We start from the raw sequence: 17,440 nt of genomic DNA on the forward strand, positions 1-17,440 counted from the left end.
GCTCTCTCTCTTATTTCAAGCTTCCTAAAATCACACTGTTTGCTACTGTGTATGTGTGTGTGAGTGGACTTATTTTAGGGCAAGTAAAAATATAAACTCATTTGGGGTTTATATATTTTATATGGTGAACTCCGTATCAAAGTGCCGATGCAGGGCAAATATAGAACATGTGAAGGGACAGCTCATTTTATAAAAATCGATGACAACACGGTAAATTATAAATGCTATGACTAGTAAGTGCAGAGCAATGACTAAAGAATTGACCAGGTTCTGTTCCTTAGTTGGAAAGATGAAAATCTGTAGTTGTTCAAGCTGGGCCAAAGGCCTGCCCTTCATATGCTGTGTTTTCATTCTGCAGATTAATGCAATGTGATCTTGGTACATATTCAGTCAACAAATAGCTGGTGTGTGCCTGTCATGTGTCACGTGTCACGTGTCGTCAAACTCTAACTGCGCTTCCTGTCCATGTGGCTCCAGAAGGACAGCAGTCTTATGTGGTCCAGTCTCTGTGTGCACTCAAGAATCATACTTCAGATACAAAAACAATTAAAATCTTGGCTTATTTGTGAGAAAATATAAAAAATATGTCATTACTCATAAATTCTTCAAGCGCTTCTATGTGCCTCACTCTCGGTTCCTTCAGTCCCTCACCAGATCCCCTCTGAAATCTATCAAAAGTCAGCCTGTCCTCTGTCCTCATCCTTTTTATTTTGGGGTTGTGAATCACAGCCACTTCCACAGCAAATCGAGGTTCTCTGGTTTCTCTCTGTTCACTGTCCTGATTCTGCCTCACAGAAGCATAGAAGTGAGTTAGCTGGCAAAGGCAAGTGTCCCCTGTGGAAGGCCAGGGAAGAGGCCACACCGAGGAGCAAACCGGAATGTTCTTTAGTGGGGTGTTGACAGGGACAGAGGACACTCACATGTTAATAGTTCTGCTCCTGTACATTAGGATCTTTCCTTGTGGATGCTCATATTTACACCCTGGCCATCCTAGAGGGAAAATATGCCTTTTCTTTCCCTCAAACATCCTCTCCTATCTTCTTTTCTGCTCCCACCTGAATGGCTTTTTTCAAAGCAAGTGATAACAGTTTTCTTTGGGGAAAAATAATAACAGCTTGTACATTATAATCTGCAAAGTGCTTTCAAGTACCTGGACTCACTTAATCTTCTCCTTCCGTTGGCATGAGTGTGGGCTCTGTGCTCCATTTTCACAGCGGCCTCCCTCCCTCCTTTCCCCTGCCTCCCCATTCCCTCTCCCTCCTTCTCTTTTCCCTCTCCCTCTCCCTTCTGACTCTGCCACACTCCCTCTCTCTTTTCAGCAGGACTTGGGAGCGCCCATTGCGTCCTGTCTCCAGAGAAGTCATAGTCCGTTGGTTTAAGGAGGAGCAGCTGCCTCGCCGAGCTGGCTTTGAGAGGAACACCAAATTCATCGCTCCCTGGTTCCATGGTAGGACAGCTGTCTGTGTGTCTGGGAAGATGCCTTCCATATCTCCACCTCTTTCTGAGACTGGGAAGGAGGTCCTGAAGGACTGTTATAATCAGGGGAGTAAAAGACTTTTGATTGCTTATTTCATTCTGCTTCACAAAGATGGACCAATCTCCCAAGGTTAAGGATCAACTCTCCTGGCTCATGTGGGTAAGACTAGAGTGGGCAGAGGGCCCATGTCTGCAGTGAGTGTGCTAAGTTCAAGTCACAAGGTCTGATTTCCCCAGGGAATGTACTGAAATACAAAGTGACCTTTTTCGAGGCCCTAAGAGACCAAGACATAACCTCTCTGAGCAGGAGCCCAGGAGACTGGAAGCATCAGGGATACTGAATGTGTACTCCCTCTTTCTGCCAGGAAGGGATGAACATGACTTTTGCCTATTGCCCTTGCCTCACAGTCTCCTTGGCCATCAAGGGCTCCTCAGAGGTATCTTTTCTATACTCACAAGCCAATGAAGTCTCAGTGGACCACAAGTTCCTGGTTTGCCAGGCCCAAATCTTGTTGTCTGAGCTTGTATACTTGGGTTCTGGTCATGGCTTTGCATACAGCAAACTCTGGGCAAATACTGGTAGATTAAATGACAGAATGTCTGCGTGAAGAGCCCAGAGTTAGCCAAACAAAATCTTGGAGCTGGGAGGCTCCTGTAAGTATTTTGTTTCTTCATTTTTATAGATAAGAAAACAGGCCCAGAGAGGGGAAGAAGTTCAAGAATGTATCTCCTGGCTCATGACCCCAGTCCAGTGATCTGAACATGTAGAGGGCTCGAACAGAGAAATAGGTTTGTGATTCCAGCAGAGACTTGCTTCAGGGAAAGAGGAGAGGCTGCTGGTCATCACACCCTCTATCAGTCAGTGATTGCTGGGTAACAAATCACCTCCACATTACCCTCTATTTCCCCTGAATTTGTCTTGCTTCCTGGACAGCTTCCAGGTGTTCTTAGCTCCATCCAGATGGAGAGATCAAGCCAATGCCATGATAGGCACTGGAGGCTCTGGAATTTTGAGGGCTGTTAGGGAGGCCTTCACAGGCAAGCTCTGGATATGGCTCTAGCTCCTAGAAAGGCAGTTGGAGTGATTAGAATAAATCATGCAGTGGCGAGCAAGGCCATGTACACCTTCATTTCCATCTCCAGAAGCCCTAACAGTTGGTGAACTGTGAAGTGCAGACAGCAGCTGCACCCTACAGATGGGGTGACTGAGATATAGCACTGTAAGGGGATTGCCCAAGGACACGAAGGTCACAGAGGCACCCCCCAATCCAGGTTGCAAGAGCGTCCTCATTGGTCTGTCTCTTTCACTCTGGCTCCTGTACAAATCATCCTCCGCATAGGACCCTGAGAATCTTTTAAATATAAATCAGATTCTGTCACTGACTGCTCAATACCCTCTGCTTCCCTTTACACTTGCAATGAACTTCAGATTCCATGCTGGGGTCCACAAGGTCCCAGATGATGGGTCTGGCTTCCAGCTTCATGCCATAATTGTTTACTTGCTTTCACAGCTCTGGCTTTTTCCTGTTCCTCAAACAAACCATTTTCTTTTCTGTCTCAAGCCCTTTGCACTTGCTATTGCTCTTTCCCTAGCTTTTTGCATGGCTAATACATTCCCATTTTTTAATCTGAAATATCCCCTTCTTAGAGAGGCCTTTTCTGAAATCCTAACCTAAAGCAGCCTTCACCAGTTTCTCTTAATTCATTGTATTTACTTTTCTCCTGATTTGTATTTATCTCATTTGCTTAATGTCTATTCTCTTACCTAACTGTAAGCCTGTGAAACTAAGGCCCTTGTCCATTTCCTAATGCCTATCATAGTAAGTATCCATGGGAAGAATGGACGAAGGCACAAATGATGTGTCAGATGTAAGATCAGATTCTAGTCTTTCTAATTCCTAAGAACAGCTCTTGCTTCTCTGCATGGGGCCCTTGTGGGTGGGTATGTCCCCTCAGGGCCCAGTGAGTGTGAGTGAGCTTAAAACAATCAGAAAACCCAGAGCCGCACAGGAGAGGTTAGGTTAGCCTTCCCACTTGGACATGTGCTCACTGGGGCCAGAGCTCTATGCCTTAGGCATCACTGCATTCAACCCTCACCTCTGCTTTTCATCTTCCTAGAAACAAGGCCAAGGAAAACTCACCATCTTTCTCTGCTCATTGGGTTGTGGAATTGGAAATTGGCCTCAGACTGAAGGAGCTACTTCTTTTGGAAACTCTAATGGTCTCATGACAGAGGGAAAAGAGAGACATGGCAGACCACATACTGGCTCCTGAAGCTTCTGGCACGGAACTGACACACACCACTGTTGCTCACATTTCTTTGGCCAGAGCCAGCTTGGCCTTTGTGATGTAGATGAACAGTTTTGGATGACAGTAGAGTAGATTATAACCACCATCTGCTTTCAGGCCACTTTTTTCTCTCTGGCCTCCACATAGCCAACAAGAGATAGAGTGGTTTTTTTATTTCTCAGAAAGCAGACAATCAACGTTCCTGGGTGACTTAATCATGTGTCCCTGCAGCTCATCCCAGGGATTCACTACCTCTCACCTCTGTCCCAATTATGTGTCCCTGTAGCCCTTGGGAAAGCTTCTGTTTGAATCACTGCTTTCTTTTCCATCCATACATTATTGTGACCATGGAAGCACGACACTAGTATCTTAGGCACCTACATAATGTAACTCAGTGTTTTGTGGTGTGGGCGTTTGGCAGGGCACTGGTTGCTCTGTGGCTTGAAGCAAAAAATAAAGAAGGCAAGATGGAGGTAGAGAAGCTCAAATTTATCTTTAGCTTTATTTTCTGTCCTGATTAAAAAACAAAACAAACAACATAAGTTTTATATTGTCCCAGAACAAACAGAATCATGATTTCAGTCTCACAATTTATGTAACTGATTTCATGTTCTTTTGACAGTTCTACCATAAAGCATGAAGAAAAGTTGATAGTATGTGAACTGGAGCTATTTAGTGACAAAGTTTTCATTGCTCTGTGACAGAATGAGAGAGAAAAGCTCACATATGGAGGGTAGCCAACTCTCTCTGCTTGGAAAGGACTATGTCATATTCCAAGACAATATTATTTCCTCAGTTTTAGTGTCAAAATATCCTATCTTTTATGACTTGATGGTGATAGTAAGTAGTTCTTTTTATATATTGGCTTTGCTCAGAAGCAAAAAGGTAACAGCTCCATGCTGGTTTCCTAACTCTTTAGAATAACTTTACTTATACCTAAAATTCCAACATTTGGAGCTGCTGATATGGTCCAACTTCTTTCCCAATGTAGGACTTCCCTGATCGCATTCCTGGTGGGACTCCTGTATTGATCCTTATGGAGGCAAAGCCTACTGCCTCCCTGTATGGCTGTTAGGAAGCCTTTGTTAGAGGCTCTGCTCTCGATTGGTGCTGGCGTGGCATCTTGGCTGGGGTGGCTCTGCCCCATGTGTCTCTCGTGCTCCTCCTGGGACTAGCTGGGTATCCCAGACACAGTCTTCTCAGGGAGCAGACAAATGGTTGCATGCTAGATCTTGCAGTCTAGTCTTCGAACAAGCACACTGTCACTTCCATCTCATGTCATTGGTTGCAGTATGTCACAGAGTTGAGGGTTGGGAAAATATATTCTGCTCCTTTCATTCGAGGAACTGCAAAAATCGTATGTCAAAGGGTGTGATAACAGAGAGGGGAGGAGCATTTGAACAATAATGTAATCTATCACAATCCTAATATAAATTGTCTTCCCCCACTAAGTAAAATGTTCCTAGTTAATTTACTGGATTTTAGATGAAGATAAAAAATGACTACTGTGACTTCTATTTCCTTCTCTTCCCTCAAACTCATCTGGATGTGTTGTGGTATAATGCAAAGAGTGGTGCGGACAAGGAGTCTGACAATACAGGCCCACTCTAGAATTGAGCAGCTCTGTGACCTTGGGTGTGTCCTTTAAGTTTCCCATCACTTACACTGGGATTATAACACTGACTTCACAAGCTACTTATGAAGATCAAGACAAGAAGTGTGATTTGCCTGCCATGATGAGCCACGTCAGTGTGAGTGCTGCTGTCTCCTGTAGTCTGAGGTCAACTACCAGAGTTTGGGAAATGGGCTCCGAGCACAGAGAGGGTGCCAGGGGTGGAGGCGGGCTTCCTGCTGCTACCACGGGGTTCTTGATAGTGTCCCCTCTGTTAAACAGAGGCATAAAGTGGTCAGGTCATTCCTCTTTTCTCCTTCCTTCATTGTTACATTCCAGGGCTTGTAAGAGAGACTTGTAGTTATCTAAAAATACTCCTGAGAAAAGTGAGTGCATATAAGCTTGGCTTTGGGGAAAAAAAATATTTTTGTACTTCAACATGTATCTAATTTAAGAACATCCCCTGTCTGCACATTGGCTCAGTTGGAAACTCTTTTTCTTCCTCAGCTTTACTTCTAGAAAACAGTCACGATGTGGTCCTCAGTTAATTGTTTTGGCAGCAGCCCTCTGGCTGTCTTGAGGCTTGCCCCCAGGCTGGGCAGGGAATGGAGGATGCAGTAGATGGTGTAGTTGGCCTTGGGAAACTATTCCTGCAGGATCCTGCTCAGGGGCTGGGAGTGGATCTCAAGAATGGCCTCACCTGCACTCGGGTGGGGTGTTATTGTCAAGATTTTTCTGATGTGCTCGAGGTGGGAGCTTCACTGGGGAGGAGGTTCTCCCCACCCACATAGTGTGGTCTGTAGGGAATCCAGTGGTTTGGAGCGACTTTTCATGCTCCCAAGTGGCATGGACACTGATTCCTACCTTCCCTCACTGTAACTTCAGAGCATATTTGGAGGAGAAGAGGGATGCTGAACTCTCAGGGCTCAGAGGTTCTAGAATGGCCCACACCTTCATATCTCTTGTTCACCTTTCTCTTGACCACATGCAGCCAAGTGAGTTTGAAGGAAAAGGAAGAAAAGAGAAGTCACAGTAGTCATTTTAAATGATTACTTGGGGGATGTTTGTCTTGAAAAGAGAAGCCTTGGTGGGATGGATGGGGGAGCATAGCTGTGCCACTTTTCAGGCTCCGGAGCCCTGTCTTGAGAAAGGGAGATTTAAAAAAAAATTTTTTTTAAGAGTTTATTTATTTATTGTTAAAGAGAGGGGAAGGGAGAGAGAAAGGGAGAGAAACATCAATGTGTGGTTGCCTCTTGTGCGCCCCCAACTGGGGACCTGGCCCACAACCCAGGCATGTGCCCTGACTGGGAATCGAAACAGTGACCCTTTGGTTTGCAGGCTGGTGCTCAGCCTACTGAATCACACCAGCCAGGGCGAGAAAGGGAGATTCTTAGAGGACAGAACTGGGGTTTGGGGCTGGGAGTTCTGAAGAAACATTTCACTTCAATAGAAGAAAGAGCTTTTTGATGGTTATAGCTAACCATTGGGCAGCCTGGATGGCTAGTACTCCCCAGATGAAGGCTTGGGGACCTTGAAGATTTCTGCCCTGGCATCTGCGATGCGGCCTGGTTCCAACACTATGTTCTGCTGTCATTGTTCTAGGACCACGAGCCCATGCCCTGCTGATCCTTCAGAGTTTTCTCAGGAGGTCAGGAGCATTGGAAAGGCTGGCCAGGGTGTAGGAATCTGTGGGCTGAGGAGGATTGAGGGTGTTCTTCTCCTGTCAACTGTTGGGCATGTATGCCTTGCTCATTTCTCTTTTGCTGGAAGAGATTTGGTCCAGGAGCTGAGGCACTGGCAGTGGTGACCCATCTGGATGGTCCTTCCAGGAGTCCTGCAGGTAAGAGGCAGTCACACCATGCTGTCCTGCAGGAAAGCAGCCCCCATAGAGGTGGGAGGGATTGTGTCTTAGGAGGCAATGGCTGAGTGGGAATGGAATCTAGGCTTGACCCTTCTAACCACATGTACTGGGAAGTCACTTCTCTGAGCTGTTCAGAACAGGAAGGGGTTGGACTGGCTGACCAGTGCTGACTGTTGGCAATCCTTCCATACTCTGCTGCTGTGCAGTCTTGTATATTTCCCTGGGTGGTGTAGATGCAGAGTGGTTTGTTGTGCACCACCTCATGGGCATTCTCAACTGCATCTTGAGCTGGTTGTGGTTAGCCCTTTACAGGTGGCCACACTGAGGCTCAAGGAACTCTAGAAACCAACCCCTCTTCACCCAGCAGTAAGCATGGGAGCTGGGACAAGATCCAGGGCTTCCGGCTCCTAGTTTTTCCTACCCTATTCTGGCATCTCCTTGAGTACACTGCTGTCTAGGGAAGGAAATTGAGGGAAAGAAGGGCCTCCTCTGGATTTACAATCTCTTACCACATATTCACTTGAACTTTTGTGCACAACTTGAGTTCTTTATTTTAATCTCGCTTTTCTGGGAACGTCCTGCTTGGTCTTTGTGATTACTCTCAGGAGCTGGAGTGTCTGGGCTGAGTTGCAGAGGGTGAGCCAGCTCAGACCCCTGTCCTTGGCTTCTAGGATCAGGAGGAGGATAGGAAACTATGGTGAGGCTTCAGAACCTGTTTAGAGGTGGCAGGTAGACTGGGGGACCTGCTAGTGTGGACCCAGGTACTAAATCCCTGTTAAGCAAGGAATAACTGAAGAAACCAGAGGTAGAGAAAGTAATAATACTAACATTGTAGTGGTGTTATGGGCATTAAATGCATAATAATTATAAAGTGTTTAGAACATGTCTGATGTGTAATAAATGCTCCTGTTTATTATATGGAATGAGTAAAAATGTAGCCTTTGGAGATGCATGTCAGGATTTGAAGCACCTAAATTGTGGCTTCATACACTGCTGTCACTTGGAAAGAAAGAAAAAGTCAACATCAAATGACTCAACACAATAGGACCATGATACTTATTTAACCTCAAAAAAGGTGCAAGTCTGAATTTTCTTTTATTATGACTATGGATATTCATTTTGGAATCTTTCTTTCAAGCTGTGTGGGGTAAGTCATGGTTCATTTGGAAGGATGGTTAACATGTCATGATCCATTATGTCAAGTTAGATTGATAATTTTCCTCTCTTACGCAGAATTTGGAATGGAAATTTTCCACCAGCTCTGATCCCAAATGCAAAAAGTTCTAAAGAAGAAAAAAGTAGGTTATTTGACCTACTTTCCACTTAAGTTCTTGCTTAAGCTGTTCCAACTAAGAAATAAAGGTTTCTTTTTTTTCTCCTTAAAAATAAAAAAAAAATTGTGCACTGGCTATAAAGTCTCAAAAAAGGATTACAAAGAGGAGTGAAATCATTTTTTGCTTTAAGAAAGCATCAATGGCAATAATGTATACAAGATTTTAACGTTTTTCTTTCATCTGTCTATAGTTCTACATTCTTGATTTCAGACTCTCTGTCTCTTATCTACCTCACACTTTTAGTTTGGATATTCTGATGTGATCTCTTTGATTTCTGACCCACAGGTGTGGGTAACTAAGATGTAGGGAAGGAGCCGGGGCTGGGGGACCTAGATGGCTTGGATTTGATAGAACTTACTTTTATCTTCTATCTAGGTTTTGAAAAGCAGAGGACAACAAAAATGAAGCTTTGATTTTTGTGGATGTAATTGCTTTAATCATCTTCCAATAGTCCCATCCAATTTTTGGTGATTGCAAGTCTTCTCCTACTTCCCCAGCTCCAAGAAGGTCCTATCATAGGTTTGACCCCTCTTTAACTCCAGAAAGCTGCCTTTATGTTTTCTGTGCTCCAGGCCCTGGAGTCTAGTTTCTCTTCACTCCCCAGCCAAAGTTCATCCCAGCCCTTGCACCCAGGGATCCACCCCATCCAGAGCCCTTGGCCTCATGTTTTTGTGAGGACAAGCATGGGGCTGAGCAGGAAGGACACAGCCTCTGCCTTCAAACCGCTAACGTCCTCCAGTGTGCAAAGGGCCTCAAGGCCAGGACATGGACCAGTTGAGAAGTCTTTCTGAAAGTGAAGACTCATGAAATATTTATACTTAATTGTTAAAAGTTTATCAGACTCAAATTACCTTCTCTTTAGAATTTAGTTGAATCCTTTATAGATTCACATGACAGGGTCAGGAGCATGTTTACAGGTTTCATTCAAAATAATGATGCTGCCTTTGGGCCTCGTGAGTCCCACTCCCTCTCACCAGTCCCTAGGGGTGCACAAGGCCAGAGGGATTCCCCTCCCCAGGAATCCTGCAGGGGGTCAACATGGCTTGTGTGTGTAATTGATGTACCATCACAAATACACTATTTGTCTGCTACAGACAGTGAGGCTCTACCAACATTTGTGCAGCCATGTTTCAAACTTATTTAAGTGCATAAAGAAAATGCAGTTCTCTAATTTTTCTACAATTTCTCTGATCCCATGAAGTCATCACCTCCCCTCTTTCCCCTTCAGGTAATGAGGAAAAAAAAAACCAACTCAAGTCCATTTTAATTTCATTCTATTCAATGGTTTGGTCTGTTTAGTTAACTCAGTCTCTTTGGGGAAAACTAGGTCTTTAGGATTTCCTCCCCTCTTTCTGTGCTTCTCTCCAAGAGGGCATCTGACAGGGGCTTCCCTTCACTGTGGAAAGGTGGTAAGGGGCAGGGCTGCCGCGCAAGTGTGCAGACTTTGTCCTGCATGAGGCGGTGTGGTTGAGGGGATGAGAGAGGCTGAGACCTAGGTCTCCATTTTGCTTCCAAGTCCTATATCCAGTCTGGGGCTGTATCCATCTGGAGGTACACAGAGACATCTCCTGGATTGGTGTCATTGCTAGGCAAAGCTTGCCTGAACTTGTTCTACTCCTTAGGTGGTGCTGGTCAGTATCTGTGGGGTGTGATTGATTGGCTGCACCTATGGGGTCATTGTCGCTTTTATGTTTTAACTGATCATTTATTGAACATTACTTTGCTGATCTTGTGTCAAGTAAACATCAAACTTTCAATATTTTATTTATTCCACACACCACTCTCTGGAAGAGGTAATGATACTAGCAATTAGGTACAGAGTGCTTACAGTGTACAGGCACTCTTCTTTGCACTTCACATACGTTAAGTTATTTAATCCTTATCATATCACTGTGAGGGTGCTACTAGCATTAGCCCCATTTCACAGATGAAGAACTGAAGAGTGAGGCCACTTGTCTGCAGTTCACTGTTAGTAAGCGGAGGCTGTGGGATTTAAACCCTGGTGGTCTGGCCTCAGAGTCCATGTGCATATCCGTGATACAATCCAGCCTTATTGCCATCCCACAGATGAGGATTAGAGGCCCCAAAGGTTTAGTAACTGCCCTGGGGCATGCAGAGATGGGGCAGGGGGTCAGTTTCTTTCCTGTCCAGGATGTTCCATTGAGGATGAAGAGATGGCTGATCCTTTGGGAGACACCCAGCCATCTCTGGATCATGGGGAAAGCTGTTTCAGCTTCCATGCCTTACTCCTGGCTTGGGCAAGTGTCTGCTCCTCCTGATGCCAGCACCACCCCTCCCATGGAATTCCTGAAGGATTCCTTCCAAGTCTTCATACACAGCAAAGTCCTCCTGCAATTAACAAAGTAAAACAGGAATTTGTCAGTGTTTGGCATTGTTGAATTACCTGGGCAGGGACACTAGGAGGCAGGCCCCCTGTGTAAGGCATTTAAATAATTAATTTGCTGGTTATTAATATTATGCTTCTGTTGTGTGCTGGGCACTGTGCTAAGTACAGGGCATGTGATGGAAAACAAAACTGACAACTTCCCTGTCCTCAAAGAACTTACATTCATTGCAATTAACAGAAAAATCAAGCCAATATAATAAAAAAGAATTTATTGGCTTCTGTGACTGAAAAATCCAAAAGCAGGTCCAGCTTTAGGCTTTGTTTGATGGAGTCAAAGGACTTGGACTCTCTTCATCTCTTAGTTCTGTTGCTCTCCATGTTTTTTCATTTTCAAGTAACACATCAGCTGTGACTGTATACCTGCCTTCTCCTACCTCAAATCCAGCGGAAGAGAGGGTACACTTTTCTCTCAATAGTCCCAATAGTCCCAATACTAGTCCCAATATTCTGACTTGTTGGGTCTGATTTGGACACATGCCCACTCCTGAACCAATCGCTATGGTCAGAGGGATGAGTTCTCTTATTGGCTAGTCTTGAGTCATATAACCATCCTTGGAGTGGGGCAGAGTCCATCCCATTGCAGCTGCATAGACTGAGTGAGAAGGTGTGGCTTTCCCTAAGAAGCTCGCCATTCCTTATCCATAAGAAGGACAAATGGTCCTGAATAAACAAGACCAATTGAGGTCCATCATAGAGAGGAAAATAACCTGTCCTGTCTCTTTGTGAAACTGTCAGCACAGTCAGCAAGACTGGATAAATCAAATAATAAATTTATACTTCCATTGAAATTAATGCTACACAGGTTCCTGTGTAACCAGTTTCAGAAGTCATTCTGCTGGGTATTGGGACCCTCTGTCATAAACTGTGGCATTAGTGATGTGAACCTGGCATGTCTTCTTGGAGCAGAGAGTCGTGGGCAAGGGATATTGCTTCTTGTGCATAAATATATCTGGAATCAAGAAGCTTGTCCAGTGAAACCCTTGTCTCAGCAGTTAAATTTCATTTATAGTTATAAAAAAATGAAGGCATTTGAACTCATTCATCACAATCTCTGTGGCTTTAGGATGCTTTGAGAAACTATTGGGAATGAAGAGCTTAATAATTCTAGCCTCCTTAATGATATCGTCTGGAAAGCATGGCAATAAGAAAGAAAAGTCACAGAAATGAATGAGAAATAGCTAAGCTGTAATGGAGGAGTTGTCAGCTGGTGAGGCGTAGCTGCAGTGAAAGCTTTAAGAAATATGCACATCAGATAAATTGAAACCCATAAAAAGTAAAAGGTCGTGCCTGGGCTGCCTGCACTTCTTTCTTTTCAGGGAGAAGTCCTAACAGTAATAAAAGGAGCTCACTTGGTTACTGAAGTTTAGTTCTGAGCTAATGATTTGAGGGGCCAGTATGGAGGTGGAGGAGGGGCTGAAAACCAGATCCCAGGACTGCGTTAGGATTTACTAACACATGGATTTATGGGTCCATTACAGCACAGTGTCTTTTGAAAGTATGCTTCAAGTGCATTTCCTTTCCTGGGTCCTCTGTTGATTAGCACTGATGAAGTAAATATTTCGATAGTAAATGCGAAGTTGCCGGCAATGTTTGAGAGCATCTGCACGGAAGGCAGGGGGATAAATAGGCGAGGTGTCAGAAAGAACACACCATGGACTGTGCTCACAGTGCAGTGACGGAGAGGAGTCAGGAGCTGCTGGCTGCAGACAGCCTGCCTGTGATATTAATGTGTGATGTTGGGAGAGCAAAAGCAAACCTGGACTTCTTTGCTATGCTGACCTACATTTTCCCTTCTGTGTTCCCTGCTTTCTCATCCTCACTGGGTGCAGCCACAGGGAAGGGGGCTGCTGCCCTGAAGGTGTCTGTCCCCTCACCTTGTCCATGTCTTTTTCTTCAGAGGCCCAATAGGGAGCGCTGCAGTTAGTCGGATATCCTCTGTGCCCAGAGGAACCTGTGGGTACTTGTGGGCTGTACTGGGTACACCCCTCCCCCACTTTAGTCCTTATCAAGAGCCCTGATCTATATGTTGGCTTTCTGCCTCAGTTTGCAGATTACAGCTCTGTTTGCTTCTGCTGCAGCCCCTTGACCTATGTGGCCAAGTCAGGGTTGGCTTGTGTCTATCCTGGCAGGAGCCGCCACCATGGTCAAAGCTGCCATTGTTTTCCTGGCATTGTTTCACTTGATATGGCCAATAACTGTGGGTAATACAGATGTGAATCCATTTTGTTGTCCACAGAAGAAATTCCAAACCTAAAGAAAGGTTTAAAGAGTTTATCTGAGCCACGGGCTGAGAAACTGGCCCAGAAGCAAAATCTTAAAGGGCTGAGAAGATGTGCTGGGAATAGCAGTGTTCTAGTTCTTTTTATACATCAAAGGAGAAAATGTAAGGAAACTTGAAATCCATTGGTGGTGGATTAAGGAGGCAGGAGAAAGCAAAAGCAGGAAAACCTATGGCTGGATAAAAAGGAAGTGGAGAGAGACCATTTAGTTTTTTCCATAAAATGAAAGACACATTTTTCATTTTCACCAATAACTTTACTGATTTGGATATTTTGAGTATTTCAGCTATCTCCTGCTATTGGCTTCTAGTGTATAGAGGTCAGGGGTGCTGTTAAACATCTTCCAATGCATAAGCGCTCCTCAGAAAGTAATTTTTTGGTCAAAATGTCAATAGTACCAAGAAACTTTATAAACCGCTTTTGATATGTTGGATCAGTCACAGCATCTTTAGATTTATCTCCATAAATCTTTTTAATGCATTTCAGCTGCATTTTTACCTTTCTTAAAATAATAAAATACAATGCAACAGAAATGTTATGTATCTTTTTCCGTCTTCAATATTAAAATGGCTGCACAAAAATTCACCAATTTTTATAAGTTTTTAAAAAATGCACGCTGTTATGACAGCTGTTACAATACAATCTAACAAAATTTTTTCAAAAGAAGTTATAGACAGCTAAGCACTACTAGAGCCATCATACAGAAAACACTCAACAAACCTTTGGGCCAACCCAATACTTCTTTTATATTGGTGGGTACAGGATAGTTAACATTGAACAGTTACAAAAAATAGAGCTGGTATGTGGGGAACAAGATGACAAGTTTCCTCATAGTTGTGCTGTGTTGCCAGTGAGTGTGTTTCTGAGGGCTCTGGGAAAAAACATTACTCTGATGTTTTACAGTTGATCTTAGCCAAAAGGCTGAGAAGCGATCTCTGGCATTTTAAAGGTATGTTATACTAGATGCACATGAACAATGGACAAGGCTAGCTTAAGGTGAATATTAACTTTCTACTAAGAAAGCTGTAGTCCTGGGAAGTGACTTCCCACTATGACCTGCCCAGGTAGGAATTTATGATCTTTGAGGTCACTTTCAGTCATTGAGCTTGCGCACCTGCCCATACCCCCCTCCTTTTATTCACATATCATTTAAGAGAGATTTATTTGCTGAAGGTCAGGCCATAAATGGCAGAGACCTGATTGAAAACTCAGACTTGTCTGGTTTAGTGCTGCTTTTTATAGGATCTCATGGGTCCTGGGGACAGGCCTATCCAAACTGCACAATTTCTGTTTGCAGAGATTTGTGACTACTCCCAGTCCTTAGGCCACCTTGGGTATATAGCCCCTGACAAAGCCGGACCTTCTGGGCATTGTTTCTTGAATCATGGTTGGCTTTACAATTGGTCTGTGCCCACAGACCTGGGCTTGGTCCCTCAGAGAAGCAGTCCCCAGAGAGGCCTCAGCAGGCTTCTTGGCTGAATCCTCGTGGTTCTTGCTGTGAGTTCAGTAAGCCCTGTGTCAAGAGCTGGTTATGCTAGTCCATGCCTGTACACACTTTCTTCCAGGGGCCCCTGCACGTAAAGCTCTGGAAGTGAGATATGAATATGTGTTGCACCTGGAAGTACAACCCCTATGGAAGAGCAGGTGCTTACAGTTTAATAGGATACAAGCCTTTTGCAAAGGACTGACATTGAAAAGAAGGCTGTAGTCTTTCCTGCTCTGCCACTTACTGGTGTGAGAACTTGGGCAAGCAACTCAATGTCTTCAGCCAAATTCTGTTCTCTGTAAAATGGGAGGATAAAAGTTCCTACCTGAAAAGGTTATTATAAAAATTGAATGAATCAGTGTGTATGAAACTCTTTGCACAGTGGTTGGCATAGTGTCAGCATTCCATAAATGCTGGATGTGGGGTTGTAATTTTAATGAATGATTTGTTCAATAATGTTGGGGGCCTAGAAAGTTCCAGACATGAGGATATAGTAGGAACAAAACAGACATAATCCTTGCACTCAATAGATTTTATGTAAAATTTATGGTAATTTTTATATAAATTGTGGAATTCATGTTTCTAGCATAAATTATATCATGCATTACTATTTTTCTACAACATTTTTTCTAGTTATCAATTAGAAATCTTTTAGGTCTATCTCCATGTCAGTGATTCTCAACAGGGGTGGTGGTGATGGGGGTGATTTTGTCCCAGTGAACAGTTGACAATGTCTGGAGACAATTTAGGTTTCACAACTGTGAGGTGCCGTTGGCATCTGGTGTGTGGAAATCAGAGATGCTGCTTAACATCCTACAATGAACAGGAGGGCCCCATGATAGGTACTTATCTGGCTCAGAATGTCAACAGTGCCCATGTTGAGAAACGCTGGTGTGTGTCCAGATTTGTATCTCTCCTTTAAACATTTAAATGTTTGCTAGAAGAATATGCAGCAGGCATAATTTATTTACTTGCTTTTATAAGTGATTTCATCTTACTATGGACTTCTATTTCCTGTCAATGCCTGGGAAAATAGTCCTTAAAATCTCCAATTAAAGATAATCTTGTCCTCTCTGATTTGAGTCTCTCAGTTTCACTTGGGTACTTTTAGCAAATATTCAATCATTTTAAACTCAAAGTCCTATCTCTCCCCTCTCAAATGTTCTCTCCTCTTCCCCAAATGGTGTCTGAATGCGGAGGAAGTTCATGGCCTTGGAAGGCAGCCAAAGAAGGCCCTCCCTGTTCAGTGGCTCATCTCTGGATCTTGTCCTCTGTTTTTACTAATCCTCTACTGGTCCACTGCTGTTGAAACCACCTGTGACTGTTAGATATTGAGCATAACTGGGGCCTGCGGGGGGCCTCTTCCTCACACACTTGATCTGACACTACCTTGACTCCTACTTGGCCTTCTGAGTTTCACCAGCTCCCATCAACTACTGTTGGCTGAGAAGCCCACTCCAAAGCCTACATTCTGGGATCATCTTGTCTCTTTTTGTGGTGGGCCCTTAGGAAGCTGTATCAGGCTCTTAATGATCTTTACCTTTAAAAAAACCTCTAAATCCTGAGGGTTGAGTTTATTGGTCACTTCTTCCATCCCCTGCTCCCATAATTTATTATATTATTGGAAGAAATAAAGCTATTTCTTGTTTCTTTATTGACTTTCTATTTTAAAAACATATTTTATTTATTTTTAGAGAGAGGGGAAGGGAGGGAGAAAGAGAGGGAGAGAAACATCGGTCAGTTGCCCACCCCAATTGAAACTGAACCCACGATCCAGGTATGTGCCCTGACCTGACAGGGAATCAAACTGGTAGCCTTTTGCTTTCCAGGATGCTGCCCAACTAACTGAGCCACACTGGTCAGGGATTACTTACTTTCTTTTATCTCCAGTCTCCATGTACCTTCCTTTTCCTCCTTAATAAGCAGCCATTCTAATAAGTTTAACCTGTATCTGTTGTAAGTGTTCTTGTGTATTTACTTACAGGAGATTTATATGTTCTTTATTTTCTTTTTTCTCTTGAAAATATTGTATGTATTTGACTTCAATACTTTTCTGTGGCTAATTTTGATGTGGTATCTTGAAGGTCCTGTGTTAATTGTTTGTTTCCACCACCATTTGTATTTGGGGCTCATGAGGATACCTTGGCACCTAGTAGACTGTGGGCTTTTGGTTTTGCTTTTTAGTTGCTCTCCCTGTTTTTTATTTGGGGATTTGAAGAGATTGAAAAATGATGCTGCCACCACCACCAATTCCCAGAATCTACTCCTCACACCCTGTACTTACATACATGTGCATGAAAGGTGAGGTGCTTTAAATATATCCTGTGTTTTTTACTTTAACTGAGCACTCTGCTATGAGATCCATGCCCTATGCATCTCTAGTCTTTTATTTCTAAATGCTGCACAGTATTCCATAGGGTGCTGCCACCTAATTTTGCCCATCGACTCCCTGAGTCATGGGTACTCAAATTGTCTTCAACTCATCACCACTACAAATTAACCTAAGTATCAGTTAAGTTCCTTGCACCAGATGCTTATGGACCCACATAAGGATTTCTTTATAAGGTATCTCAGGATTAGAATTGTTGGGCCAGAGCATATACATGTACTTAATTTGACTAGGGTGCCCGTGGCTCTCCAGAAGCCTGAGCCAGCCTCCATTCCCAGCAGCCTTACATGAGGGTTGCTCTCCCTCC

At 43.8% G+C, this 17,440-nt stretch overlaps 1 protein-coding gene across 1 annotated transcript in view; it reads left to right on the forward strand.

Moving 5' to 3' along the window:
- SH2D4B (SH2 domain containing 4B) overlaps positions 1 to 17,440 on the forward strand; it is a 59,362-nt gene that overhangs the window by 32,532 nt on the left and 9,390 nt on the right. The window contains exon 5 of the mRNA XM_090279493.1: positions 1,323 to 1,447. Within this exon, the coding sequence (XP_090135619.1) occupies positions 1,323 to 1,447 (125 nt within the window). The remainder of the gene's footprint in view (positions 1 to 1,322; positions 1,448 to 17,440) is intronic.

The sequence above is a fragment of the Furipterus horrens genome, unplaced genomic scaffold (genome assembly GCF_987537825.1).
Source record: "Furipterus horrens unplaced genomic scaffold, mFurHor1.1.pri manual_scaffold_5, whole genome shotgun sequence".
NCBI classification, from domain to species: domain Eukaryota; kingdom Metazoa; phylum Chordata; class Mammalia; order Chiroptera; family Furipteridae; genus Furipterus; species Furipterus horrens.